The 12763-nt window shown below is 36.4% G+C and overlaps 1 protein-coding gene across 1 annotated transcript; it reads left to right on the top strand.

Annotated features, from left to right (window-relative positions):
- The first annotated feature begins 19 nt into the window (after nt 1-19).
- On the top strand, nt 20-12094 carry LOC121388578 (NADH dehydrogenase [ubiquinone] iron-sulfur protein 3, mitochondrial-like). The gene is made up of 6 exons (XM_041519969.1): nt 20-108; nt 2410-2481; nt 4139-4386; nt 5722-5847; nt 6737-6856; nt 11031-12094. Exons 1-6 carry the CDS (start codon nt 51-53, stop codon nt 11196-11198), a joined length of 792 nt encoding a protein of 263 aa, XP_041375903.1. The 5' UTR covers nt 20-50; the 3' UTR covers nt 11199-12094.
- The last annotated feature ends 669 nt before the right edge of the window (nt 12095-12763 follow it).

A 12763-nucleotide genomic window follows, 5' to 3' on the forward strand; every position in this document is an offset into this window, starting at 1 on the left:
AAGAACTCTTAAAATATTGTTTACACAATTCTCACACTGCAAATGCCAAAATGGCGTCCAGATTGTGTAGAATTTTTAAACCAACCTTTTTAGCAGTCTTTAACAAAGGTAACTGAACTTCATTTATGTTGTTTTTCATCAGTTGTGTTTTAAAATTGTTTGCTACCCAATCTTGCATGTGTCAGTGAAACTAAAGATGCACTGTAACATTGATAATATGACCTTTGTTGACCCATGAGCTTGAATGTCCTCTGCCAGTGCCTTCTTTGCTGTCAACAACTGGCCGTAGTATACAGTTTCCTATTATGTCCAACGTTTACTGCAGGAAACACTAAACGTGCAACAGTATAATATTAACTAGGTAAAACCTACAAGCGAGCACAAGTGAGATAAATTAAATACGCTGTAGGCTATAATAAATACCATCAACGTCACAAACTGCGTTCACCTAACAACAAAAACATAAATACGATAATTACGGAAATACTATTCTACAGTTTTCAGCTACAATATGTGAAACAAAATAGATTGCAATCAATTCATGTAAAAAATCAACAATGTTGACAATGACAATGACATAAAACAAATCCATTAGTAAATAAAACTGAAACACCCTCCGGTAAACAGGAAAGACTCGAAAGAGTGCAACGTTTCTAACTGCATTCAGGCGCATAAGTTTGCAAAAAGTATCGTGCCACGCATCTGCGATTTGGTATTTTCCATTTTTAAGGCCACTACATGAAAACATATAAGTTTCATAACTATGCACAGTTGACCAACACTTTGTTTAATGTTTTTTTGAAAGGAAAAGTTCAATTTATCAAGCCTTCTGGTCCGGTCCGCGTGTTAAAAAATTTACCAACACCCATAGCTAACACTTGATGTCAATACTGATAGGCTGCTTAGACATATATACCTGTACATGTATTCATACCAGTGAATAGTTTGTAAAATTTTTTTTTTTTAATGAATTGATTGTTAATTAACACAATTTATACACTCAAAATTATTTACAATTGTTATGAATGGATTATGAGACATGCTCGATGGGGTTGAGATCAGGACTTTTAGCGGGCCAGTCAACAATGAAATCAATGTTATTTGTCCAAAGAAAATTTACAGTGTCTCTAGCTGTATGAGAGGTGGCATTATCATGCTGAAAAATCGAGATGTTGGCGTTGTTATGGAACAGGAATGACGTGATGAGCGAGAATGTCATCGCGGTAACGTTGAGCATTTAAATTGCCATCAATGACGACTAGTGGTAAATGATAACCATGGGCAATGGATGCCCAGACCATGACGGAACCCCCACCCCCGAAACGATCTCGTTCAAGAACACAACAGTCAGCATAGCATTCATTTCTCCTACGGTAGACACGCACCCTGCCATCACCACGTAAAGAAAATCTGGATTCATCTGAAAAAAGAACAGTATTCCAGCGTTGCCGTATCCAACAAGTGTGTACACGTGCCCAATTAAGACGATTTAGACGATGACGTTGCATTAAAACGCATCTGACGTAAGGACGTCGTGGATGTAAACCGTTCTCCCGCAGACGATTACGAATAGTTTGCCCACTGATTCAGTTATTATGAAGCCCAGGTGTGTTAGTAGCAGTGGCAGTTTGGAATCGATTGTGCAAATGCCTATTCATGATATAGCGGTCTTGACCACGCGTTGTAACACGCGGACGTCCAAGACATGGCAAGTCGTTGTTGCTTCTTGTCGTTCGAAATCTTACGCGAAGATTTCGTATCGCTCGACTAGAACTCCCAACATGCCTTGCAACATCTTCTGTCGACATGCCAGCATCAAGCATGCCAATCGCCCGTTCGCGTAAATTATTGGGTATTCTTGGCATACTAAAAATGCTACAATGTAAAAAACTTTAATTTTTTTACAAATTTTGAAGCGTTTTCGTTCACTTGACAACATTGTCAGTAAGACAAGTAAAACAAATTGACCGAATACTACACGGGACATGTTGAACCATGCATGCACGTGCAAATTGAATTTCACGTTGTCGACGATTAACAGTGCAAAAATAATTGATTAAGTTTATGAATCCTGATAATACAGCTCAAGGCTAATACTACCTATATAATTTGATTACACAATGAATTCTTTAACACAACAAAATATATGTACAAATCGGAAGTTTCTTTTTTTGTTCAGTATATAAATATGGTTACAGTTTGGTATGTGGAATTTGTGTCATTGTGATGTTTTTTCCATGTGGGAGAGTAATGGCCTGTTTTGTTTTTATTAACTACCCTGATTACTTTCTCGCAGAAAGCCTGGCTGTGGATATTTATATATTTTGTATATTTAAATGCTTGTCTAATATATGTGAGAGTGTGCACTGTACATACATGTATATATAAATTTATATGTTATTTTAATAGGTCCTATTCAACCTCTAGTAGCATCTCCATTCTACAGACTTCAGTCTACAGACTCAACTCAGACTAACAAACGTAAGTACAGACAATTTTTTTTCAGTATTGTGTCACAATTCACTACACAAATTTAAGAGATCGTTACACATTCTCTATTTTCAACCGATCACTAACCATTGCAAAACGAAATGTTTCCTGAAGTACACAAACCTTTTTGATCTAGCATGCAACTTTTGCTAGTCTAAAAATTGTCTAGATATGTATGTGGATATTTTATAACAGCTAGTGGATGTATACTTAATATATAACATACAGATTTAACTAAAAGATGAGAATTGATATCATATTATTAAGCCAGGGATTTATCCTGGAATTTTGATACGGTAAGGATCTCATGTCTGATGAGATTGGGAAAATTAGCATGAATAAATTAACCTTGGCATAATTTTTCAGACCACTGAATAATGTAAAAATTAGCATGAATAAATTATACTTGGGCTATTTTTTCAGGCCACTGAATAATGTAAAACACCACTGTTAAATTCAGGGCTTCTAGAATTTTTTTAAAATCCATTAGACATGGGATCAGTGATTTAAATTTTTTTACTAGCCAGGATTAAAAATTCACTAGCCCTTCTTTACTTTAAGTTAATACAATTTTACTAAATAATAGTAATAATCAGATATATGTCACCTAATGAGGGGGATAGAGCTTAAAACACTTAACATTGTGGGTTGGAATGGGTCAGAATATTCATATTTACAAAATAGACTTAACTGCAACATTTGACAAAAACATTCACTAGCCGTTGGGCATGGCAATGGTAGTTATTTACTAGCCAACACTGAATATCACTAGCAATGTGAGTGGGGCTATACCATAATCTAGAAGGCCTGAAATTAATTTATTAGAACACACATAAATATATATATTGAGAAGTTTTAGCATAAAAATTGGGAATTTTCAGTGCCACTATCTATGCATTGTATGTATTGTTAATTTGACATGCAAAATAAACTAACTAACAATAGTTTTCAAATTAGCCGTAAATTATGAAATGCACAAGGCACATTGCCTATGTTTGATATACTAGTATTTACATTTCAGATTAGAAAAACATTTAAAACATGTATTCTTTGACATGATGTCTAAAGCTGAAATCTCAAATAGAACTTAAAAATTATAAATATTTCTTTCTTTCTTTCTGGAGTGGGACATAGCCCAGTGGTACAGCACTCGCTCTGCATGGTCAGTGTGGGATCGATCCTCATCAGTGGGCCCGTTGGGCTATTTCTCGTTCCAACCAGTGCACCATGACTGGTCTATCAAAGGCCGTGGTATATACTGCCCTGTCTGTGGGATGGTACCTATAAAAGATGCTTAGCTGCTAATCGAAAAGAGTAGCCCATGAAGTGGCGACAGCAGGTTTCCTCTCTCAATATCTGTGTGGTCCTTAACCATATGTCTGATGCCATATAACCGTAAATAAAATGTGTTGAGTGCGTTGTTAAATAAAACATTTCCTTCCTCTCTAAATATCTGTGTGGTCCATAACCATATGTCCGACGCCATATAACCATAAATAAAATGTGTTGAGTGCGTCGTTAAATAAAACATTTCCTTCCTCTATCAATATCTGTGTGGTCTTTAACCATATGTCCAACGCCATATAACTGTAAATAAAATGTGTTGAGTGCATCGTTAAATAAAATATTTGTTTCTTTGTTTTTTCAGCTACTGTGCGTCAACAGAATCCCCCTCTCCGTAAAATCCTGTCCGAGTTTGGCGTGTACGTCGGCGAATGTCTTCCCAAGTACATCCAGGAAGTGAACGTGACCACCTGCAATGAGCTAGAGATCCTCATTCACCCGGAAGGTGTCGTCCCGGTGATCACCTTTCTCAAGGATCACACCAATGCACAGTTCACGTGTCTTGCTGATCTCTGTGGCATGGATGTACCGTCGAGAACATATCGCTTCGAGGCAAGTGGCTTTAAAAGTAGCCTTATATACACTGGTTTCTTACACACCTGTTGGTGAGAACATCGTTCGTTATTTTTGATAACATATACTTGTTAACACATGTACATTTGTTAGCAGTTTCAAGACATACAACTGGCTGCTCCTAGGTGATGACCAGGTCACCAATGCCATGCATCCAATGAAAAAACAGCACGGTTGAAATCGATTACACTGTGACATATAGTTAACCTGACAATCATTTGTCTGTGACACGTAAGTTAGCTACAGGTGCAAGGGCTATAAATAACTTTTAGTCGAAAAAGATGTTAAAATTTACTTGAAACCTGATTTTTGAGGATATGTAAGAAATAGAATAATATGTAAATTGTGTCCGTTAGATACCATTTAGCTTACAGCTCGTTGTTTTAAAAATGTATTCAACTCGCTTTCGCTCATTAGATAAATTTTAAAACATCTTGTAAGATAAATGGTATATAACAGCCACTCATGTATTATTAAGTGACACAGGATGTAATTTGTTAAAAGATGAAAAAATACATGGTACTCCAAAAATCTTTCATGGTACTTATACATCCAAAGATTACGGTTTTCCGGATTATCTGGAATTCCAGATGTTTTTTCGTCAGTATTATGACAGTCAGTATTTCCAAGTTTTCTGCTGTTTGTCCAATATTTGTCATACCAGTATTTTCCATACAAAATTTAATTTTAACTAATGTTTTGCATCCATTCTGTATAGGGGCTGCCATTTACACCATTTATTGTGTAACCCTGACCGTGGGTCAGGTTCAGTAGATCCAGCCATCAATATTAAAATTTCTGTATATCTTTCATGCCCCAATTTCATCCCTGTAGGTGATTATATGCTTTAAAATAAATGTTACCAGGACCGACCTAGATGTAAAAAAAAAAAACCCACTATTTCATGTAAAAGTTTTCGAATCTCAAGTATATTTTTAGAATAGCCTACGAGTTTATGTTTCTTATCCTCGTGGGCCAGTCAACATCACCACAGGCCAGTGGATTTTATTACCTGTCATTTCGTTGGACTGGCAATTATTTTACATTTATTAATTGAGTTAATCATGTTTTGTCTGGCAGGTTTTGATTCGGGCCCGAAGAATTTGTAGCTTGTCGAACTGAATATCCAATTTCGACGTCACCCATAATAATATTGCATGGTACTATGACATTTTTATGTTTGTATCTGAAGAAATGTTTTTAAATTTAAAAAAAAGCTTAAAACCCGTTGAAATATGTTTTATTAAGTAATGTTGTTCATGGTGCTGAGCGCTATAATTCTATTTTAATAATGTGCTATGATTTTGTCCACAGATCATTTATAATTTGCTGTCACTGCGTTTCAACTCCAGAATCCGAGTGAAGACGTACTCCGATGAGCTTACTCCAGTCGACTCCATTTGTTCAATTCACAAATCTGCCAACTGGTATGAAAGGGAGGTAATTGTGAATTTTAGTAAAACATCTTGTAGATCTCTGTGCAGTCAGGAATTATAGAATGCATATTTTAGTTCAAATTAGAATACATACAACTTGACAATTAACCACGACAATTGTTTTAAATTTTTCGCAGTATTTTTTGAGCCATGGAATTTTCAACTTTCTATTTGACTTTTCTTAATTCATTATGATTATGTTTTTAATTTAAGTTATCTCTTACATATTAATTTCAAAACTGCCATGGAAAATAGCTGGAGATTGTTCCCAATTAATGTTTTTTGCTGCAGTCATTTTCATAATTGTCAGGATTAGAATATATATTACGCTATTTCTGTTATATATATATATATATATATATATGTATGTACAACATTTTCATTACTTTAATGCCTGTTTCAATGTTAGTGTTACCTACATGAATTTCACAAAAATTGCTTTAATAATATCTAAGTATTATTAGTATCTAAAAGGTACTTTCTACATTTTGACATATTGTAGCTGAGGGGTATTGCCAGTGTTTTCAATACATTTTCCACCTTAGTTGAAAAATATTCTCTTTTTTAAAAAAATGTGGTTGTCATTTCAGATAAAATGAGATGCACACAGTAAAATAATATTAAAATACAAAAATAAGCATCTAAAAGGTACTTTTTAGATTTTGGCATATTGTAGCTGAGGGGTATTGTAGCATTATAATTATTGACAGTGTTTTAAATACATTTTCCACCTCGGTTGAAAAATATTCTTTTTTTAATTTTTTTAATCTGGTTGTCATTCCAGGTAAAATGAGATGCACACAGTAAAGTAAAATAATATTAAAATACAAAAATAAATCATTGTTATCTGACAGAATGTGTGAACGACATTGTATGGGTCGTATTGATTACAGGTGTGGGACATGTTTGGCGTATTCTTTGCCGATCACCCAGACTTGAGAAGAATACTGACAGACTATGGATTTGAAGGACACCCGTTCCGTAGAGATTTCCCACTTGTTGGATACACAGAGGTATGTAATTCATAAAGGAAGAATTTCTTTACGGAGTGACTTTAAGAACATTTAAAAGATTGACAAACTAGGAAGGAAGGAAATGTTTTATTTATCGATGCACTCAACACATTTTATTTACGGTTATATGGCGTCAAACATGGTTATAGACCACACAGATAATGAGAGAGGAAACCCACTGTCGCCACTTCATGGGCTACTCTTTTCAATTAGCAGCAACGGATCTTTTATATGCACCATCCCACAGACAGGATAGTACATACCACAGCCTTTGATATACCAGTCGTGGTGCACTGGCTGGAACGAGAAATAGCCCAATGGGTCCACCGGCGGGGATCGATCCCAGACTAACTGCGCATCGAGCGAGCGCTGTACCACTGGGCTACGTCCCGCCTCCAGAGGTGTGTAATTCACAAATGAAGAATTTCTTTACGGAGTGACTTTAAGAACATTTAAAAGATTGACGGACTACATCTGCAGTCAGTTCCAAATAAAATATTTACAGAAAATATGAGCCCCCACTGTATAATATGGAGCTCCATGCATTTGCCAAATTGAAGTTAAAGTTCAAGTTTGTTTTGTTTAAGGACACCACTAGAACACATTGATTTATTAATCATTGGCTGTTGAGTGTCAAACACATTTGAATTTTGACATATAGTCTTAGAGAGGAAACCCGCTACATTTTGTTTCATTAGTAGCAATGGATCATTTATGTGCACCATCCCATAGACAGGATAGCCCAGTCATGGTGCACTAGCTATGATGAGAAATAGCCCAATGGGTCCATCGACGAGGATCGATCCCAGACCGACCATGCATCAGGCGAGCGCTTTATCACTGAGCTATGTCCTGCCTCTCTTGTCAAATTAGTGCTATCTTTAGTCTACCATTATTGCAAGACCCATTAATCTAAATATGTTTTGTGCTGGAATTAGGTTGTTCTTGTGATGGCTCATGTATGTACTACGTGACCAGTAGCCAGTAATACTTAGTATATCAAAGTGGCATTAAACACATTTTCATTCTCCAGTTTTTGTGTTACTTTGTCAGACATCGGGATGGGACGTAGCCCAGTGGTAAAGCGTTCACTTGATGCATCGGTTGGTTTGGGATCGATCCCCATCGGTGGGTATATCAAAGGGTGTGGTATGTGCTAACCCATCTGTGGGATAGTGCATATAAAAGATCCTTTGCTTCCATTTTCTGATGGAGAAATGTAGAGGGTTTCCTCTCTATGACTGTATTTAAAAATTACCATATGTCTGACACCCAATAGCCGATGATTAATAAATCAATGTGCTCTTTTTTTTTTTGTAAGACCTCACTGTGATGGAAGTGGTTAATTTCTCCCCTTTGATTATGGTTAGAACTTTAAGATATTGCCATATTGATACCCTATAAATTAACATGCTAATTACTCATCTTTATGATGAACTAGTCTCAGGGTAGTGATGGGAGCGAGACTGATAGCTCCCCTTAAACAGTGAGGTCTGGTCTGTCGCATGCTGTGTTGTGATGAATTGTGATGGCTGAACCATGAGGACATTGGTAACTTAACTATTACGTTTTTGCCAAAAGAAAATCTAGGCTCATGCTGATGTAGAATTTTACAGGGGTGGGAATTCTCCTCGGATCAGATGTTTTCCTCTCATGGAACATTGTATTTCCTCGCATTTTAATCGTCCTTTCCTCCAAAATGTGTCAGATGGCACAGATTTTAACCTAGGATTTCAAGAATTTCCGGGACCCCTCCAGATTTCCTCTTCTTTACAGTTCACAAATTCCCATCCCTGATTTTATATTTAACGTCCAGGCCCAACGCTTATCAAACTGTTAAGTGTCTAGACATAAGAATTTAATACGGTCTTGTGACTTTAACCTCATGGCAACATCGACAAATTGCTTGCGTGGGACATCATTACAGATTTGAGGCTAGATTCTAGTCAAATAAACACAGAGTCCAGCACCAAGACTTTAGCAATGTCTCCAGACTTGAACTGTGTTGTCTGTCTGTCTGTACCGGCCACACTTTATTAAAGCACTGTCTAGACTTAGATGATTCATAGGGTTGGGACCTGGCTTTAAAATTACTTCACTGTAGTTTTGAGCAGTCTTTGTTGATTTCCCTGATGAACCGCACTGCGCCGGTGACCATTACATGCAGTGACAAATGGTTATGTTATTGACAAAAGGAATTCTGGTTTAAAATCAATATCCTTCATGTTCAGTAAGCTGAGATAAATTGCAAAGATTTGGAAAAATGTTCTTAAGCTTTTATAAAATGGAGCTAGTGCAATGGTTGAATAAAATAATGATGTTGCAATGATCGATTATAATTGAAAATTGATCGGATTGGCTCTGATCAATTATAAAAATCCATAATCGATCGTGTGGGGAAAATGTTAACTGTAACTGGTCCTCCAGTTTGGATGATAAAATTTATGGAAATATACAGTAGTTTGGTTTTGTTTTCATGTGTACATAAAGACAAATTCTATTAAATAGTTAATAAAGGTACAATTAGTCGTTTACAAGGTGCACACGACAATAGGTACATGGTCCTTATAATTCTAAGCCTTCTTATGGTCATGGAATTCTAACCAATTGTGTAATCAAAAGTTGATCGGTTGGTGCCAACCAATTATAACCGATGATCGACGATGAAATCCCAACCGATGCCCATCACCTGAACAAAATCCATGGAGTTTTTAATTCTCCACGGCACTTTTTTCTTGTTGACTATATTCAGATTGTTTTTTCTCCATTGCATGTTTTTTGCCGAAAGTAAAGTTTGTTTTATTTAACGACGCTACTAGAGCACATTGATTTTTTATCTTATCATCGGCTATTGGACGTCAAACATATGGTCATTCTGACACTGTTTTTTTTTTTTAGAGGAAACCCGCAGTTGCCACATAGGCTACTCTTTTACGACAGGCAGCAAGGGATCTTTTATTTGCACTTCACACAGGCAGGATAGCACAAACCTTGTCCTTTGTTGAACCAGTTATGGATCACTGGTCGGTGCAAGTGGTTTACACCTACTCACTGAGCCTTGCGGAGCACTCACTCAGGGTTTGGAGTCGGTATCTGGATTAAAAATCCCATGCCTCGACTGGGATCTGAACCCAGTTCATACCAGCTTGTAGACCGATGGTCTAACCACGAAGCCACCGAGGCCGGTCACATTTTCTTAATTGCAGGGGTTGCAGAATGTTGCATGATGATTAAGGTGCCAAAGGCACATAGCCACCAGAACGTTTTACATAATGTTTATAGAATTCTAATTATAATTTACTGAATCGGATAACACTTGTAGCGAACTTGTCTAAACATTATGAAGGACCTTGGGACCTGAATCAAGGCCAACGTAGGGTTGACTGCAGATTTCACATGTTTGTTTTACACATTCGATACGACCTAAATGAGAATGAAATATCAGATTTTGCAAGCACAGGGCACAATACTTCATGAGAACCGTTGTTCTGTTCGTGTGTCGGTTATGCAACTTGAAATTCTCGTGAATCACCAATCAGTTACGTGGTGAACCATGACATTCTAAAATTAAAAGTACCTTATCAGTAGTCAAATTGAAAATCTTTTGGGTTTTTTAAAAACATACATTTGAACAATCAGTGTAGCATAGAACCGTAGTCTATATGTTTTAGGATTAGGTAGGTCTAACTCATCGGCTACATGTAACCGAACAATCGGTTACCTAATTAAAACTCACATGAACTGACTTCCGGTTACCTAAGATTTTGAAATATTGTCCCCTGAAGCATAGCAGGATCATATTCATTCATGCTTTTAAAATGATGAGGTTGGCACTAAGTCAAACTGAAATGATGGGGCACCATCCTGTTTACAGCCTGCCCTAAACCAGTTGGCAAAATGGAGCTTTTTTCCCCACCCGTAAAATCAGCCTTAATTCAAAAGTGCCGTAATATTTTGGACCTACTCTGATTTCAAAAAGAAAATTACACAACAGACCTTATGACAAAATGTTATAAAATGTACCAATATAGGTTTACTTCACCTATTTTGTTAAACTTCTCTTGAGAAAGGAGGAGACACTTCTCCTACTTACTTAATTCTAGATTAGGTCCTGTGTTTATAGATTTCAAAACACTCTGTGGACAATATGTTGATTTCTTTTCTTACTTTTCAGGTGCGTTATGACGACGAAGTGAAGCGATGTGTAATTGAACCGATAGAAATGGCTCAAGAGTTCAGGAAGTTTGAGTACAATAGCCCTTGGGACCATTTTCACAAATACAATGCGGAAAGGAAAAAGGAAGATACTCCTCAAATTAAAGACAAGCCTGAGGGATCTTAAATGGACACTGATAGTAATTTAATACGTCATGTTTGCAGAAAATCTATAGACATGATAATTTAAAGCCTAGATTATATTATACGATGCGATACATCTCAACTGTTGAGTCATGTCATGTAGTATGTATTTAAAAACCTGTTGATCTGTGACTGAATTTTAGTTGGCACGATTCAAAAACCATCGTACAGTGTGGCTCATGATGACATGGCTTTGAGTCGAGTCGTGTCATATAATTGGTTGAGTTGCGTCATATAGTATGATCTGGGCTTAAGTGTACATACAGGATTTTTGAAACCTACATTTGGCAGTTATTAATACACTAAGCGTACAGTGTCTTTGGACAACTGGTAACATAACAGGCACAGAAAGAGTATAGACAGTGGTAATTAAAAGACCAGCTACACAGGTATATAGAAATCTATAAACCTTATCATTTGATATGACATCCAATGGCGTAGCCAGCATGAGGCAGACAAGGTGCTTGCCTCATCTGGAATTTCCTCAGATTTATTTTATTTTTCCCATGACACTGATATTTATTTTACAGGTCTGGGTTTCCCTGTGCATTTTTTCCTCTCTGGCTATGCCCCAGACATTTCAGACTGTCTGGCTTTATTTAACGTTTGTGTTTGGTAAGTAAAGTGTTTCAAATTAAAACAGAGATTTACTTTGTTAATATTAGGTGACCATTTGTGAAAAGTACAATGCATAGATTAAGTTTTCAACAAAGCTCTGATGGTGTTGAAAATTTGTCAGTTTGAAAAAGTTATATGACAATATGACGTAGTATCCATTTTTCAAACAATGGGTTTATCATGTTTTATAGCAAATTGCTTAAACATGTTTGTTCCTTTTGTAGTTGTTTTGTTTGACTAAAAACATTGTGAAGCTTGAAACTTGTGTTTTGTTTGTGTTAATATAATAATAAATGGGCTAATTTATAAGTATTAGTTTATGTTAATTTATTATTTTAACTAGCACCATTAAGAATGCTTTAGAACTGTCAACGTTGTTAATGACACGGAAGGAAAGGAAGGAAATGTTTTATTTAACAACGCACTCAACATATTTTATTTACGGTTATATGGTGTCGGTAGTTAATGACACAGTCATAGTGTTAACAATGGTTCATAAACAACCACCCTGAGTCAGTCTATCACCCAGCACCACCCTTTACCACCCTTCTTGTATAATGTATCCATGTTGGCATCTTCCACCCACCTATCTATGAGAAAAGATTATGTCAGTGTGTTATTTAAAAATTTCAGTTTCCTACTGGTCCTATGTAGTACTAGTAATATTGTAGTAGTAGTAGTAGTAGTTGTATTATTAGTTGTATTAGTATTTTTAGTTGATCCCTACTCCATCCACACACTATCCACAGCCACACCCAGGTCCATAGCTTGGGTGGGTTTTTTTTTTTTGGGGGGGGGGGGGGGTGGTGAGATGAAATCTAGGAACAAACGATCATAAAAATCGGAAGACACTAGACTATGGCAAACGTGAACCTCCACACTGAGTTAAGTGTTAATTATATTGCATCGGCACAGGTAGGTAAATTCTAC

The sequence above is a fragment of the Gigantopelta aegis genome, chromosome 14 (assembly GCF_016097555.1).
Source record: "Gigantopelta aegis isolate Gae_Host chromosome 14, Gae_host_genome, whole genome shotgun sequence".
Lineage (NCBI taxonomy): Eukaryota > Metazoa > Mollusca > Gastropoda > Neomphalida > Peltospiridae > Gigantopelta > Gigantopelta aegis.

Coding starts and splice junctions, on each gene's coding strand:
- LOC121388578 (XM_041519969.1), top strand. CDS start 51: ATGGCGTCCAGATTGTGTAGAATTTTTAAACCAACCTTTTTAGCAGTC. Junction 109..2,409: donor TTTAGCAGTCTTTAACAAAG/GTAACTGAACTT, acceptor TTATTTTAATAG/GTCCTATTCAACCTCTAGTA. Junction 4,387..5,721: donor CGAGAACATATCGCTTCGAG/GCAAGTGGCTTT, acceptor TTTTGTCCACAG/ATCATTTATAATTTGCTGTC.